Source organism: Myotis brandtii, unplaced genomic scaffold (genome assembly GCF_000412655.1).
Source record: "Myotis brandtii unplaced genomic scaffold, ASM41265v1 scaffold446, whole genome shotgun sequence".
Lineage (NCBI taxonomy): Eukaryota > Metazoa > Chordata > Mammalia > Chiroptera > Vespertilionidae > Myotis > Myotis brandtii.
In genome coordinates this window covers 1,014,616-1,031,170 of record NW_005367057.1, presented here as the reverse complement: position 1 = coordinate 1,031,170, position 16,555 = coordinate 1,014,616, and the positions used below count along the sequence as shown (strand labels likewise).

The following is a 16,555-nucleotide window of genomic DNA, read 5'->3' as shown; positions in this document are numbered from 1 at the left end:
CCAGCGCGGGGGAGGCGGGGAAGGGGCTGACAGGAATGGAGAAAATAGGGGATGGAGAAGAAGCGGGTGCGCAGAGGGCAGAGGAAACGCGGGTGTTTCCAACGGCTGTGAAGCTAGAAGATATGAGCTGGTCGGAAATGGAAGAAGGTGTGCTGGGCGGCCGGTGGATAAAGCAGGAGGTGGAGGACGGGCCCGAGGTGAAGGAGGAGAAACCGGACACCTGGGAGGTGAAGCAGGAGGCGGACGGCGGTGTGGTGGTGAAAGAAGAGAAGGTGGATGGTCCAGAGATAAAGGAAGAGAAAGTGAAGGTGAAGGAAGAGGTGATGGACTGGCCAGAAGTGAAGGAAGAGAGGAAAGATAACTTGGAGATAAAACAGGAAGAGATGGTGTTTGCTCAGAACATAAAGGAAGAGACGATGGATGAGGTGTGTGTGAAAGAAGAAAAGTATTTCCCGAAGGAAGAAATGCTGGATGACACGAAGGTGAAAGAAGAGCCGCAGATTAGTTGCCCCGTGGGCTCGAAGCGGAAACTGGCCATGTCAAGGTAGGGCTTCGGGAACAAGTTGGGTCCCTGGAACCCGGGTCGTGGGAGTGGGGAGCGAGGAATTGGGGCTGGAGGGTCTTGTCGGATAACAAATTCAATGAAAATATGTGAGGTTGATGGTGCCTCGTGAGCAAGTCAGGAGATGGAAATCCTGGGGACCAGAAAACCCCTGGACCAGGTTCTCGCTGGACTTAATGTGCCCTTGACTCGGTATTGGTTTGAGGGGGGGATAGAGGTGAGGAAAAGGCTAATCAAACTAACAATGACAAAGTGGGTTAAGTTAAAATCATACAACAATGCACTTAAACGCATCCAGTTGTTTCGTGTTCTAAGGATACCATGACTATTCGTTATTTTTATTTGTTTTTCCAGTTGTGTGTGGTCATGTGACATAGGAAGTAAAGAGTGATCAGATTCTTGGGACTTTCACTATCTAGAACGCAGTCGGTCCTAGAATAGCAGGTGAAGACAGGTAGTAATAGCAGGCCTAGGTTATTCTGATGCCTATTCCAGGTTGGGTGTGTAGTTGAGGAAAAAGATTCAACTGCTGTTCTCCGAATTGGACTGAGTCTTACACAGTTTTACTGGGGTGTGAGCCTCTAATATATCTAAACATAACTCATGGATTGAACTTCTGGATGTAGCACACACACCATCGTTAAGAGATTGCCAGGAATTACAAGTTAAAAATGCCATTGATTCATCTCTTTCTCTGATGATAGTAGTAAAAGAAGTCAAAAGTGAGATGATTTTTTTAAACAAATCTAATACATATTTTCTTGAGTTACATATAGCTAACAATACTGTAAATGTAGTCATTTGGGGACAGTTTCCTAGAAGAGAATTTTCTAACAATGTTTGACAGCTGTTGAGTATTTTGTCAGAGTTACTTTCATATATTTTATTCACTATGTCTGTAAATTGATTGTGATGAGTAATTGACTCAGATTAAAATTTTATAAACAAATAAGTAGAATTAATAATTGATAATGTACTACGTTTCTTGTGCGCTTTTGTAGATGTGAAACTTGTGGTACAGAAGAAGCCAAGTACAGATGTCCACGTTGTATGCGGCATTCTTGCAGGTATGTGTGTGTGTGTGTGTATGTATATATATATATATATATAATTAGAGGCCCAATCATGAAAATTGTGCACCAGTGGGGTCCCTCTGAAACCGGCTCTCTGACATCCCCCAAGGGGTCCTGGATTGTGAGAGGGCAACAGGCCAGGCTGAGGGACCCCACCAGTGCATGATCGAGGCCCAGGAGGGACGTGGGAGGTTGGCCAGCTGGGGAGGGACTGGCCTGGCGGCACCCGGACCCGGGCTAGCTTCCCTCTGGCCCCAGCTTCGTCAGGAAGGATGTCCAGAAGACGTCTGGTCTCATTAGCATATTACCCTTTTATTGTTATAGATAATTTCCTACCTTATCATCTCTATCTGTACCATTGTTACTTCAAAATATAAAAATGCCTCCTCTTTTCTCTTTAGTTTGCCCTGTGTAAAGAAACACAAAGCAGAACTGACATGTAATGGAGTTCGAGATAAAACTGCCTATGTTTCATTACAACAGTTTACTGAAATGGATCTCCTAAGTGGTAAGCCTTCTTATGCGTAGCAGATTGATGCTTCCTGGCCATTGCTATATGCCGTTTGGTTATTTTTCTGTTTTGAAATTTTTAGATTATCGATTTTTGGAAGATGTGGCAAGAACAGCAGACCATATTTCCAGAGATGCTTTATTGAAAAGATCATTAAGCAATAAACATGTAAGTATTTCTTCTAATCTTTTCCAGTTAGAATTCCTTTTAATTAATTAGATTCATTTTTTTCACTCAACAAAATGTATTAGGTGGCCACTATGGTCTGAAGTCTATTGCAGTTACTAGGGATACAGCACTGACCAAAACAAAGGCCTTCACCTCATGGAACTTGTATTATAAGGGGAGACACAGAAGTTGAGTAGAAAAAATATTTAATTTCAGGTGGAATTAAGTGCATGTGGAAAATAAAGAAGGCACAGGAGGTTAAAGAAAATGAGAATACTGTTTGTTGGGAAGAGGTTGTGAGGGTACTATTTTTGATACAGGCGTCAGGAGAAGCTGCTTTTAGAGATGACATTTAAGTGGTGATCTGAATGATGAGAAAGAGGCAGTCTTGTGAACATTTGGAGGAAGACTATACCAGTTAGAGACAAAAGTAAAGATAGTCAGGAACAAGGCTGGTGTGTTTGAAGAATTAAAATAAGGGCAAAGCAACTGAAGTGAGAATGTTGAACTTTCATTCTAGTTTATTCTGAGTGAAGCTAGAAGGCATAGGAAGGTTCTGAGAGTGTTTGCTTTTAGAAAGATCACTCTTACTCCTGTCTGGAAAATGGACTTTAGCTGGTAAGAGTGGGAGATTGGAAGCAGTGAGACCAGTTTAAAGGCAGTTGCTTCAGATACGGGATGATAATGCTATGCTATTGGAATTATTAGGAAGCAATTAGATTATGGATTTAAAGGAATAGCTAATAGGACTTGCTATTTCAATACACCAGCCAGGGTTCATCCTTTTTTCATTCATTGAGCACTATTCAAAATTAAAGCTTACATGTTTGAAATATTTTGCAACTGCTATTGTTCCAGAAATTCTTTAATGATATTAAATCATGTCATGGAATTATGCTCATTTTTTCAGACACTATTTTAATATTGAAGTTGCAGGATTTTAATACCTTTTAAACACGTTTTATTGGTGTTTTTAGTACAGACATGACATTACATGTATCTGAAAGAAAGATTATCGTGCATCAACTTTTTTCCTTAAGCTTAATTAGAATTCTACTTAAAAGATAAATTACTCTTTAATTTTTTTCTTTTTATTGTGAAGTATGGCATGCACATAAAAAAGCATAAACGAAATACACTGCTTAATGACTAATTATAAAGTTAACATCCCTCTAATTACCATTCAAGTCTAAAATTAGAACATTCACCTGCTTCTCAAAAGTTCCCTGCCCCCCCCCCCCCCTTGTGCCCTTCTCTAATCCATTGTTATTTCTGAATAGTTTTCTAGTTTAAGACTGTACCACAATTTATCCATTCTTTTTTTGGTAGACTTTGAGTTTTCTGTAATAACAAAAGACAAAAATTAGAAACAATGCTACTATGAACAATTTGTTTGTGAATTGTAGTTTGCATGTGCACATGTTTTCCTGGGGTTTATATCTGGGAGTGGAATTGCTTTGTTGTGGGGTGTACATTTCTTCAGTTTGACTAGGTGTTACCAAAACATTTTCCAAAGTGGTTATACCAGCTCCCAGTAGAGTGTAAATGTCCCTATTGTCACATCCTGTCCAATATTTGATGTGGTCAAAGTTTAAAAATTTTGTCGCCCAGCTGGTGTGGCTAAGTGGTTGAGTGTCGACCTGTGACAGGAGATCAGGGTTTGATTCCAGTCAGAACACATACTTGGATTGCGGGCTCGATCCTCAGTCTGGGGTGTGCAGAAAGCGGCCGATCAATGATTCTCATCATTGATGTTTCTATCTCTTTCTCCCTCTCTCTTCCTCTCCAAAATCAATAAAAATGTATTTTTAAAAAAAATTTGTCCATTAGATGGCTGCATAATCTTATTGTGGTTTTTAATTTGCAGTTCTCTGATTCCTAATGAGATTGAACACCTTTCAAATATTTCATTGGCCATTTGGATTTTCTCTTTTGTGGAATGCCTGTTTAAGGCTTTTGCTCATCTTTTCATTGACCAACTTTCTTCTTACTGGTTTTTAGGAATTCTTTGTATTTCTTGGATGCTGGTTGTCGGTTGTCTGTGCTATAAATATATTATTCCATACTTTGGTTTTGGGGTTTTTTTCACTCTATAGTGTCTTGTGGTGAATAAATGTTCTTGATGTTAATGTAGTCAAATTTATCATGTTTCGTTCACAGTTAGTTTTATGTGTTTATAAAAGAAATGCTTTTATAAACTTGGAAGTTATTACCATGTTTCTCTTTTATTAGTGTAGATGCTTTTATAATCCTGGAAGTTGTAAGTTAAAAACCTGGAAGTTATAAGTTGTTCTCCCATAGTTATTTTCTAAAAGCTTTTAGTGTTTCATCTCACATTTATATCTGTAAACTACCTGGAATTAATTTTTATGTAACATGGGGAGTGGAGGTCCCATTTAATTTTCCATATGGGTAATCCACTTTTTCTAGCACCATTTATTGAAGAGTTCATCTTTTCATTATTGCTCTGCAAGACCATATTTGTCATATATCAAGCATCCATATTTGCTTGGGTCAGTTTCTGGCTGTCTGTTCCACTTGTCTATCCACACCAATTATTGTAACAGTGTGTGTTTTTTGTTGTTGTTGTAATTTTTTGTTTATTTGTTTTTATTGAAACTTGCTATCTGATAGAGTAACTCCTCCCTCTTTGTTCATTTTCTAGAGTATTGCTGTATTCTTTGTAATTCTCTATAAATCGGAAAAATCAGCCTGTTGGTTCTATAGTTCTTCCTGCGCCAACCTGAGCATTTTGATTGGGGTTCCATTTATTTTATAGACTAACTTAAGTGATGAGACATCTTTTTAACATTGAATCTTTAAACCCTTGGTTGTGTTGTATCTCTGCATTTATTTGTGCCTTCTTTAATATCTCTCTAATTTTCTCAGTAGGGGTCTTGCACATTTCTTGTTAGATTTATTCTTGGGCACAACTTTTTCATGCTAATTTAAATAGCATTTTAATTTTACTATCTCTTTGCTGGTATTTATGAATGATTTTTTGTTATTGTTTATTTTATAGTGAGCAATCATATTACAATCTATCCCAGTACCTTATCTATAAATTCTTTAGGGTTTTTTTTCTGTAAATAATTCATCACAATTTCTTTTTATCCTTAATATTTTGATCTCTGTCTCTCTCACTTTCCCTCCCTCCCTACCTTCTCTCTCTCCCTCCCTTTCCTTTTCTCTCTCTCTCTCTCCTTATTGAAAAAGCTAGGACTTCCAATTCAATGTCAGATACTAGTGACAACAGGAGATATTTATGTTGCAAGTCCCAAGTTTACCCTTAGCTTGATAGAAGGATTTTGCTAGAAGGATTTCACAGGACTCGACATATAGTTGTACTCATGGCTATATTAGTACAGTGAAAGGGTACAGAGTAAAATTAGCAAAATGTAAAAGCATTTGAGGTAATTCAAATACAAGCTTCCAAGAATCCTCTGCCATTGGAGTCACACAGTACATAGTTAATTCCTTTGGCAGTGAGCTGTGATAACACATGTGAAGTATTGTCTACCAGGGAACACCATTAGAGACTCACTGTGCAAGGTTTTTATTGGGAGCTGATTGCAGAAGCACCCTCTGCCCAGCTTGTACCAAATCCCAGAATCCCAGAAGGAAAGCAAATAATCCACATTGTTTATACAAACAATTTTGGCACAGTGAACCATTTTTATCATTTAGAAAAGTTTTATATCAGTTTAGGGAACCATCTATAATAATAAAAGCGTAATATGCAAATCCACTGAACAGCAGAATGACCATCTGGATGAATTTCTGGACGACCATGCTATGACATGCACTGTTGCCAGGCCAGCCAAGGTGGGTGTGATGCGATTGGTCGGGGGTCCCTGCCATCGCCCCACAATCGCCCCGCAGAGGGAGGCCCAGGTTACCCGGCTGGCGGCACTGTGGTGGGTGGCAGGGCCTCCTTCTGTGGGGCGATCGATCTGGGGGCCCTGCGATTGATCACCCCACAGAGGGAGGCCCAGGCCACAGGACAGCGACACTGGGGTGGGTGTGCGGGGCCGACCAGCGATCACCCCGCAGTGGGAGGCCCAGGCCAGCCAAGCAATCACACCCTACGCCTGTTGCCCACAGAGGGAGGTGACGGGGGGGGCGGGGGGGCAGCACCACAAAGATGGCAAGCAGTGGCAGCGCAGCCAAGCAATCACACCCTACGCCTGTTGCCCACAGAGGGAGGTGACGGGGGGGGCGGGGGGGCAGCACCACAAAGATGGCAAGCAGTGGCAGCGGCAGGGGCAGGGCCGGCAGCCGGGGGAAGGAAAGCCCCGATAGGCCCTGATTGCTGGGTAGGCCTAGAGACCCTACCCGAGGGGTCCCGGATTGTGAGAGGTTGCAGGCCAGGCTGAGGGACACCCCTGCACCCCCACGCTCCCGTGCACAAATTTTGTGCACTGGGTCTCTAGTATATTATATTGGCTCTCTTTCTCTGGGAAACCCTGAGCAATATATTTGCAACCAGATTTTGTCCAGGAATCAATTTAATCATTCTCACCATTGCCACTACCCTGGTATAAGGCACAAGTCATTATGTCTGGGCTACTAACATTCTTCTTAACTGGTCTTCCCCTTCGACTAGTTTTGATATCAGTTATACTTGCCCTAATACAGACTATTCTCTATACAGCAGCCAGAGAGATAACTTAAAACACAGATCAGAGCACTCCTCTTCTGGACACTCTCCAAGGTTTTCCATCACATGTAGAGTTAAATCTGAAGTCTTTATTTTGGCATACAACACTGCACATGATCTGTGTTCTAGCAATCTCTTCAATATTACCTCCTATCTTTGGCTCAGTCCCTCCAACCCCCTTATCACTCCTTACACCTGCCCCACATACTCCTAAATGTTCCTCCTTGATCCTTAGTCCAAGAAGACTCCTACCTTGGAGCCTTTGCACTCACAGTTCTCACAGCCTGATGTGCTTGCTCACTAAAAGGTATTTGTCTCATTTCTTCACTTTATCCAGGTATCTGCTCAAAATAGCACTCTTCATTGAATCCTATCACATTATCCTGCTTTGTTTTTCTTTTCTTTTAAAAAATATATTTTCATAGATTACAAAGAGGAAGGGAGAGAGAGAGATAGAAACATCAATGATGAAAGAATCATTGATCAGCTGCCTTCTGCATGCTCCCCCTGGGGACTGAACCAGCAACCTGGGCATGTGCCCAACCAGGAATCAAACCTTGATCTCCTGTTTCACAAGCTGACACTTAACCACTGAGCCACGCTGGCCAGGCATGCTTTGTTTTTCTTAATAGCAGTTATTATATCACATTATAAAGTTTAGCTATCTGATTATTTTCTGACTCATCCTTTTGAATTTAAAATATATGAGGCAGGGAATTTTTCTGTTTACTTACTTATTATATCCCCTTTGCCTGGGGCAATGCCTAGCATAAAGCCGATGCTAAATGAATACTATTAATTAATAATTTGTTAATAAATAAATGTGTCACTATTATTATTTTCCCCTACATTGATGATTTGATTATGTACCAATATGGTTAATAGATTTTTTTTCTATACTAAAACAGCTTTGCACCCCCGGAATAAGTACTACTTGAACATGATGTGTGTGTGTTTTTATTACATTTAATACCTGATGAATTCAATTTATAACATTTTATTAAGGATTTTTACTTTTATGTCCATATAGGAATTGCTTTGTAGTTTTCTGTTTTATATAATGGCCTTGCCTAGTTTGAGTATCAATAGCATATTAGCCCTACAAATTGGACCAGCCAGCTTTTCTCCTTTTACTTTTGTCATAAACAATTTATGTAAAAGAACAGATATTTGGTTTTAGAAAGTTTGTTAAAATGCACCTGGCTTAGTGTCTTTAGGGAAGGAAACCTTTATTTTTTTCATAGTTATTGATTTATTCATGTTTTCAATTTTTTCTCCAGTCAATTTTGGTAATTTATAATTTTGTAGAAAATTACCATTTCATTAAAATTTTGAATTGATTTTGTATGTTCCTAGTACTTTTAATATCCGTACTGTGACTGTATTTGTCTTCTTTTTATTACTAATTGCATGTGCTCTTTATTTTTTTACTTATTTTTAAAAAATATATACTTTATTGATTTTTTACAGAGGGGAAGAGAGCGGGATAGAGAGTTAGAAACATCGATGAGAGAGAAACAGCAGATGGCAAGCAGTGGCAGCAGCAGGGGCAGGGCCGGCAGCCGGGGGAAGGAAAGCCCCGATAGGCCCTGATTGCTGGGTAGGCCTAGAGACCCTACCCGAGGGGTCCCGGATTGCGAGGACGCAGGCTGAGCTGAGGGACACCCCATCTCCCCCCACCCACTTCACGAATTTCGTGCACCAGGCCTCTAGTTTCCTAATAAGTCAAATTCCCAGACACCAGCCAAGGGTCAACCTTATAAGCAGAACCTTTTAAGGATTACAGTCTCAGGCCCACTATGTTAATTGTTCTGTACATGGTTGTTTTGTAACTCCTGACCATAAAGAAAAAACTTTCAAGATTTTAACATGATGTTTGCTTTTAAATTTTGTAGAATAATTTTATATTTACATTAAAGAATTTCTACTTTGCTAAAAGATTTTTTCATAAACCTTTAATTGGTTTTCTATTTTAAGCTAAACTTACAAAGAGTTATTATCTTAACAAAGCATGCTTTTATACTTTGCAGAATTCATTTGTCTTATATGTGTGTGTACACATTATTCATTCATTAATTTTGTATTTCTGTTCATGAGTAAGATTGACCTCTAATTTTCCATTTTAGTATTTCCTTAGGTTTCCATATCTATATGACTCTAGTTTCATAAAATTATTTGGGAATGTTTTCATTTTGATTTTTGATTCATTGGATTATTGGACTTAATTACTAGAATTATTTTTTTCTTGGGAATTTGGTAAAATTTATTAATGAACTAATATGTGCTAGAGTTTGAGCCAGTGAGGTATGTTCTTTATTATTTATGGGACTGGTCAGGTTTTCTCTCTTTTTGAGTCATTGTTAATGTATTACATTTTTCTAAGAATTTGTCCATTTAAGATGTGTGTTTATGACCCAGCATGTGGATATGTTTTATAATGTTCTGTTTGCTTGAAAAATAAAAAGTATTCTGCAATTGCTGAATACATAGTCTATATATTCCTTTTAGGTTAGATTTATTAGTTATATTGTTCAAATTGTTTATAACGATACAGATTTTTTTTAATCAGTTCCAGAGAGAGGTAGGTTAACATTTCCCAATAGATAAAATCAAAAGGATTTGTTTGTTTCCCCTTATGGTTCAGTTAGTACTTGAAGGCTAAATTATTAGATGTATATCTCAGGAAACAGTCCTTTGCTTGGTATTTGCATAGTGTGATTTTTTTCCCCTTACTTTTACTATAGTATCCTTATGTTCTGGTTATGTCTTTTCTAAGTACCATGGTTTTCTATAGTTTGACAACTGTAACTTTTAACTGAATCACTAAGTTCATTTACATTTTGATAAAATTGCCTATATATTTGGCTTTATTTTTTAAAATATTTCTTATTTTTTAATTCCAAGTGACAGTCAATATTATATTAGTTTCAGATGTACAGCATAGTGGTTAGACTTTTATATAATTTATGAAGTGATCCCCCTGATAAGTCTAGCACCCCCCGACAACATAGTTATAGACTTATTACAATGTTTTTTTTAATATTTCCTATGCTGTACTTTACCTCCCATGACCATTTTGTAACTGCCAATTTGTACTTAATCCCTTCACCTTTATCACCGAGCTCCCCAACACCCCCTCCCACCTCGCAACCAACAGTTTGTTCTCTGTATCTGTAAGTTTGTTTCTGTTTTTTTGTTTGTTTATTTTGTTTTTCAGATTACACATATGTTTGAAATCATATGGTATTTGTCTTTCTCTAACTTATATAACTTAGCATAATACCCTCTAGGTCCACCCAAGTTGTCACAAATGGCAAGATTTCACTCTTTTATGGCTGAGTGATATTTCATTGTATATATGCACCACAGCTTCTTTACCAGTTGTCAATTGATGGACACTTAGGTTGCTTCCATATCTTGGTTATTATAAATGTTGCAGTGAATATAGGGATGTATTTGTCTTTTCAAATTAGTGTTTTGGCTTTCTTTGGTTAAATACCCAGAAGTGGCATTGCTGGGCCCTTCTTGCTCTCTTGTTATATATGGCCTTTGTTTTAAAGTCTATTTTGTCTTATAGAACTATTGCTCCCCCAGCTTTTTTTCTTTGTTTCCATTTGCACGAGATATTATTTTCCATTCCTTTACTTTCAGTTTTTGTGTCTTTTGATCTGAAGTGGGTCTCTGTAGGCAGCATATGTATAGTTTTTTTTTCTTATCCATTCAGCCACCTCATGTCTTTTGATTAAAGCATGTAACCATTTACATTTAAAGTTAATTATTGATAGGAATATATTACCATCATTTTATTACTCATTTTTTAAAATCTTTTTCTTCTTAAAGTAGTCCCTTTAAAATTTGTTTTGTTGTATGGTTTCGCGGTGATGAACTCGTTTAGTTTTTTTTTTCTTTTAATCTGGGAAGCTCTTTATCTCTTTCCATTTTAAATTATTACTTTGCTGGGTAGAGTAATATTGGTTGTAAATCCTTGCTTTTCGTTACTTTGAATATTTTGTGCCAGTGTCTTTTGGCCTGCAAAGTTTCTGTTGAGAAATCAGCTGACAGTCTTATGGGAGCTCCCTTTTAGGTAACTAATTGCTTTTCTCTTGCTGCCTTTAAGATTTTTTTTTTCCTTTAGCCTTTTGGATTTTAATTATGATGTTTCTTGGTGTGGGCCTCTTTAATTTTGTCTTGTTTGGGACTGTCTGCACTTCCTGGACTTATATGTCTATTTCCTTGCCAAGATAGAGAAGTTTTCATCCCTTATTTCATCTAATAGGTTTTTAATCCCTTGCTCTCTCTTTTCCTTCTGATATGTCTATGATGTGAATGTTGTTACCCTTGATGTTATCCCACAGGTCCATTAAACTGTCCTCATTAAAACAATTTTTTTTGGTGTACCTATTGAGTGTTTCCCACTACCTTGTTTACCAAATCACTTTATCTAATCAGGTGAGGATTAACAACAAAAAATCAGTAAAAGAGAAAGAACTATATAGGTAACACCTATGATTGTCAAATGTCTTTTTTTTTTTTTTTAATCCTTCTCTTGGCTTATAGAGTGTATGGGTAAAAGCACAGGCTCTGGAATTACACAGACCTGGGTTTGAATACAGGCTCTCTCAGAAATAGTTGTATAGCCCTAGCCAGTTTCGTTCTGTGGCTACAGCGTCGGCCTGTGGACCAAAGGGTCCTGAGTTTGATTCCAATCAAGGGCACATACCATGGTTGCAGGCTCCTCCTTGCCCCAGACCCTGGTCAGACACGTGCAGGAGGCAACCAATGGATGTGTTTCTCTCACATCTGCTATTTCTCTCTGTCTTTCCCTCTCTCTTCCACTCTAAAAAATCAATGGAAAAATGTCCTTGGATGAGAATTAAAAAAATAAAATGTGGTTTTTTTTAAAAAAGTTGTATAATGTTGGCATCTTATGAATTCTCACTGCTAAAATGGGGGTAATGGTAATACCTACCTCATAGTATTGTGAGTATTAAACAACAGTATTGCTTAGCAGTTGGTAAAATATAAGCATTCAATAAATCTTAACTATTATATTTTAAACGTTATTTTATTCACTTTTGAAATTTAAGGAATTTTAAAATTAATTTGTCTTTATTTGTTGTTGTTAGATGTGCTTTATAAAAAATCGTGCTCGAAGGCAAGGTATTAACTTAAAACTTCTACCCAATGGGTTCACCAAGAGGAAAGAAAATTCAACATTTTTCGATAAGAAGTAAGTTTCTAACTTCTTCCTTAGTCTATCTGGTGTTCTGATTTTATCAGGAACATTTTTTAAGGTTTAGTTTGATATAGAGGTACCAGTAGTGTGGTCTTTGAGCTGTTTGTTATTGGTCTATGAAAAGATGACTATACAAATTGGAAATAAGCATTTAGAAACTTAAGATTTCATTTGAGAGCCCGTGATGAGAAAGAAAAAGACTTGGGAAACTTTTACTCTGCAGTGAATGTGAATACAGGTAATACAACAGAGATTAGTTTGCTGCTTTCTGAAAGTGCTAGATCAAAAAGGCCCCAATAGTACAGAGTACTGTAAGGATTTCAGGATATTGTTAAGTAGCCCACTAAATTATTGGGTAATACCTTTCAAAAGTCAAGATTCTGGATTTAGAGTAAAAACAAAAAAAAACTGAGTCCCTTCTTCATTCTCTTAGTATGTGTAAGAACTTGTACAAATTACTTCCTTTTTCTAGGCCTCATCTGTAAGATGTGGGGGTTGTACTAAGTAAAATCTAAGATTCCTTCCAATTTTACTACTCCATAAATTTAAAAGACAGACCATCAGATTATTATTTAAACCTTCTACCTTTTCAACATGTTTTATTTTTTTTTGTATGTTTCAAGTCATAAATATTTGTAAAGGTGGTTTTCCTTTTTCCTGGTTGGCTTCCAGAAGTAAAGTAATGCCTTCTATTTATTAAATGTGAGATGATTCCTTTGTACATTTTGAAACTAAAATGTCTGGAAATTGACATAATTTGTTTGAAATTTAAGGTGACTGGTTTGTGCATTCACAAAAATAAAGGCACACACTTTTTATTTTTCTCCAGCTAGTCTTTTTCCTTTTGTAAATATAGTATAGACTGCTTTTCTTGTTAATGCAAATCTGCCTCATTATTTTTAAGTTGTCTGTTCCAACTATGACTACTGTATAATAATTTAATTATTCCCATATTCATGCACATTTAGCTTATTTCTAGTTTGTAATTGTTACAAATAATGTTGTAATAAATATCATTGAATAGATTATTTTCAGTTGCTTATGTGACTTTTTCTGTAGGGTTAGTTCCTAGAAAGCAGAATTACTGGGTCAGAGACTACATGGGTTTAAACTTTTTAGAGAAACTCCAAGTTGTTTTCCCTAAAAATGTACCACTTTGTACCTTCATCAAAAATAGTATCAGAGTACATATCTTAGTTGTATTGTACTTTAATTGAATATTTAAACTTTTTTTGTCTGTGTGATCATTAGAGAGGCTGATCTCTTAAATTTTTATTTCTTTTCAGATGTGCCTATTTATATCTCTTCTTGCTCTGTTACATACATTTGAACATTTTCATCAGTCTGTTTATCCTTTAATTTTGCCTTCCGTTTTGATACATGTTAAATAATTGTAAAAAAAAAAAAAAAAAAGTCTGTAAAACACAGAGATAGTAAAATTGGAGTGGTTAAGAGCACAAACTAGACCAGTCTGCCTGAGTTCAAATTTCTCTCATCAGCCTTTCCTAGCTATGTGGTCTTAAGTTAATGCACCTAGTTGCCTTGTGCCTCAATTTCCTCATCTATAAAGTGGGGCTAGCAGTAAGTTAGGGTTAAACCAGTTTTTATTTCCGTTGGTAGTACTATATGAGAATATCTGTGTAAATATCTTACTAGTACTGAGTTACTGAGTTGTCTCTTTTTAAAAACACTTTTACCACCCTGGCCAGTTTGGCTCAGTGGTTGAAGCGTTGGATCCCAGGCCTGGTTGGGGTGTGTGTGGGAGGCAACCACTGTGTCTCTCTCTCTCTCTCTCTCTTCCTCTCTCTCTCTCTCTTCCTCTCTCTCTCTCTCTCCCTCTCTCTCTCCCTCACTTCCTTCTTCCTCCCTCCCTTCCACACTCTTTCTTAAAAATCAATGGGAAAAATATCCTCAAGTGAGTATTAAAAACAAAATTTTTTTTACCCATTTTAAAGGTTAAAATAATATTTTGTTTTAATTTTATTTCATTTAATTGCTACTGAGATATGGAATATTTGTTCACAAGTTTCAGAGTGATATCTTAACATTTAATTGTAACAGACTTTAATGCAGTCTGCTAAGTTAAGATGATCTATCATTTGTAAAATCATTTTGGGAGTCAGTTCAGTGGGGAAAAAAAATTTTAATCTATGTGACCGAATTTTTCCATTTGTTCATTGTTAAATGACCTGTTATATTTTTAAATGAAAATGGTTTTTCTACTAACTGAATTTTAAAATGTCTGACTTCAGATGTTGGATGAATAATAAAGTATTAACAGGAGTTCCCAGCTTAAAGAATATTTACTACTCATTAATCATCTTGGTAATCTCTTTAATCTCAATATTTTGTTCATTCTTGTTCAGCATTTTCATCAGTGATACAAATCTTGGCATTGTTGATGTTTTGAGCCAGAGAATTCTTTATTGTGAAGGGCTGTCTTCTGCATTTTGGGATGTTTAGCAGTATCCCTGGCTTCTACCCAGATGTTGGTAGCAAAAACCCACAAACATACACACACACACACACACACACACACACACGTGCCCTTTGTTGTGACAACAAAAAACATCTCCAAACATTGCCAGGTGTCCCCTGAGGTGGGGGCACAGAAGAGGGGCAAAATCACCCTTATTTGAGAAGCACTTATTTAGATGAATACAGAAGACATACTTACTGAACTTAAAGCATGGCAAAATCAGGATTATAGAAAATTTTTTTTTGCTAAAAGGTGGTATATAAGTAACAGGATAAATAATGAAAGTCCTGTACTTTAAGGGTAGAGGGAAAAAACCCCACTTAGAAGTACCTTCTTTGGGATACCTGTGTTTTCTCAGCTATACATATGAAAATGACCAAGGTTATAGATGATGATAATGTTATTTGTTGGAAGGAGTGAAGCAGCAAATACTAAATTTTTAAAATAATTTTTTCACCTCTGTTCTCTCTTGTGTTTTGAAGAAACTCACTTTCAGTGTTTTCTTCAACTTTCAAAAGTGGTTAAGGCTTTGACTCAGATAAACCTGCATTTAAATATTGCCTCTACTATTTGGCACATTAGGTGATCTTGCGTAAGATCAAATTTACTGGGTTTTTGAGAGGATTGAATGAAATAATACTATAGTACCTGACACTTAGTAAATAATATACAGTGACAATTAAAGGTCTATATTTCCTTATCTGAAATCCTGGGGATATAGTTTACTGTATTACATCCTATGTAATAATAGACAAACATGGTAATTGACCATACCTTTGCTATGCCTCCCATTGGCTAATCAGGGTGATATGCAAATTAACCACCAACAAAGATGGCGGCTAATTTGCATACTGCAGGCAGGGTGGGACAGCGCCATTCTGCCTGCCCCGCTGCCATCCAGGCCTGCTATTTGCCACCCGGGGCAGTGGGGCGGGACAGCGCCATCCCGCCTGCCCTCGGGCGCTCCATGTGTGACCCGGCTGGGGCGGCCGGGTGGGGCAGCGAAGGCTTGAAGGCGGCTCCAACTGGAGCGAAGGCCTGGGTCCCGGGTGCCGGAGGAAAACCACTGCCGGCAGCCAGGGGAAGGGAAAGCCTATTGCACGAATCTTTTCGTGCAACAGGCCTCTAGTTTGCTATGTAATATTCACTCCTAGGAGGTTTATGGCAGCATTGCATAATCAGTACTATTTCTGCAGTGAAACCTGCAGCTGTTCATATTATAATGGGTAAATAATAACTAAATGGACTCAGCCAGGTTTTACTACACAAGTAGTTAAGAAAAAACTTTGAGCTTGGCTAGTGTGGTTCAGCGGTTGAGTGTCAACCCGGGAACCAGGAGGTCACCAGTTCGATTCTTGGTCAGGGCACATGCCCAGATTGCGGGCTCGATCCCAGTGGGGCATGCAGGAGGCAGCCGATCAATGATGTTCCTCTCTCATTGATGTTTCTATTTTCCTATTCCTCTCCCTTCCTTTCTCTGTAAAAATCAATTTAAAAAATATTTTTAAAAGGAAGAAAAGGAAGGGAGGGAGGGAGGGAGGAAAAGAAAGGAAAGGAAAGGAAGGGAAGGGGAAGGGAAAAGGAGGGGAAAGGAAACTTTTGAGTTTCTGAGATTTGGGATTGTGGAATTGTGGATATCAGATTTGGTACTACTCTAAGATTATTATTATTATTACTAGAGGCCCGGAGCACAAAAATTTGTGCAGTCGGGGGGCGGGGGGAGGGGGGTCCCCCAGCCCGGCCTGTGCCCTCTCACAGTCTGGGACCCCTCGGGAGATAACGACCTGCTGGCTTAGGCCTGCTCCCGGGTGGCAGAGGGCAGGCCCAATCCCTAAGTGCAGCCCCTGGTCAGGCTCAGAGCAGGGC

At 38.0% G+C, this 16,555-nt stretch overlaps 1 protein-coding gene across 1 annotated transcript in view; it reads left to right on the top strand.

Moving 5' to 3' along the window:
- Positions 1-6: 6 nt before the first annotated feature.
- Positions 7-16,555, top strand: part of ZNHIT6 (zinc finger, HIT-type containing 6) — a 61,976-nt gene continuing 45,427 nt past the window's right edge. Inside the window, exons 1-5 of the mRNA XM_014546429.1 lie at positions 7-544; positions 1,564-1,629; positions 2,037-2,143; positions 2,229-2,314; positions 12,101-12,204. Of these exons, the coding sequence (XP_014401915.1) occupies positions 36-544; positions 1,564-1,629; positions 2,037-2,143; positions 2,229-2,314; positions 12,101-12,204 (872 nt within the window). The 5' untranslated portion in view covers positions 7-35. The remainder of the gene's footprint in view (positions 545-1,563; positions 1,630-2,036; positions 2,144-2,228; positions 2,315-12,100; positions 12,205-16,555) is intronic.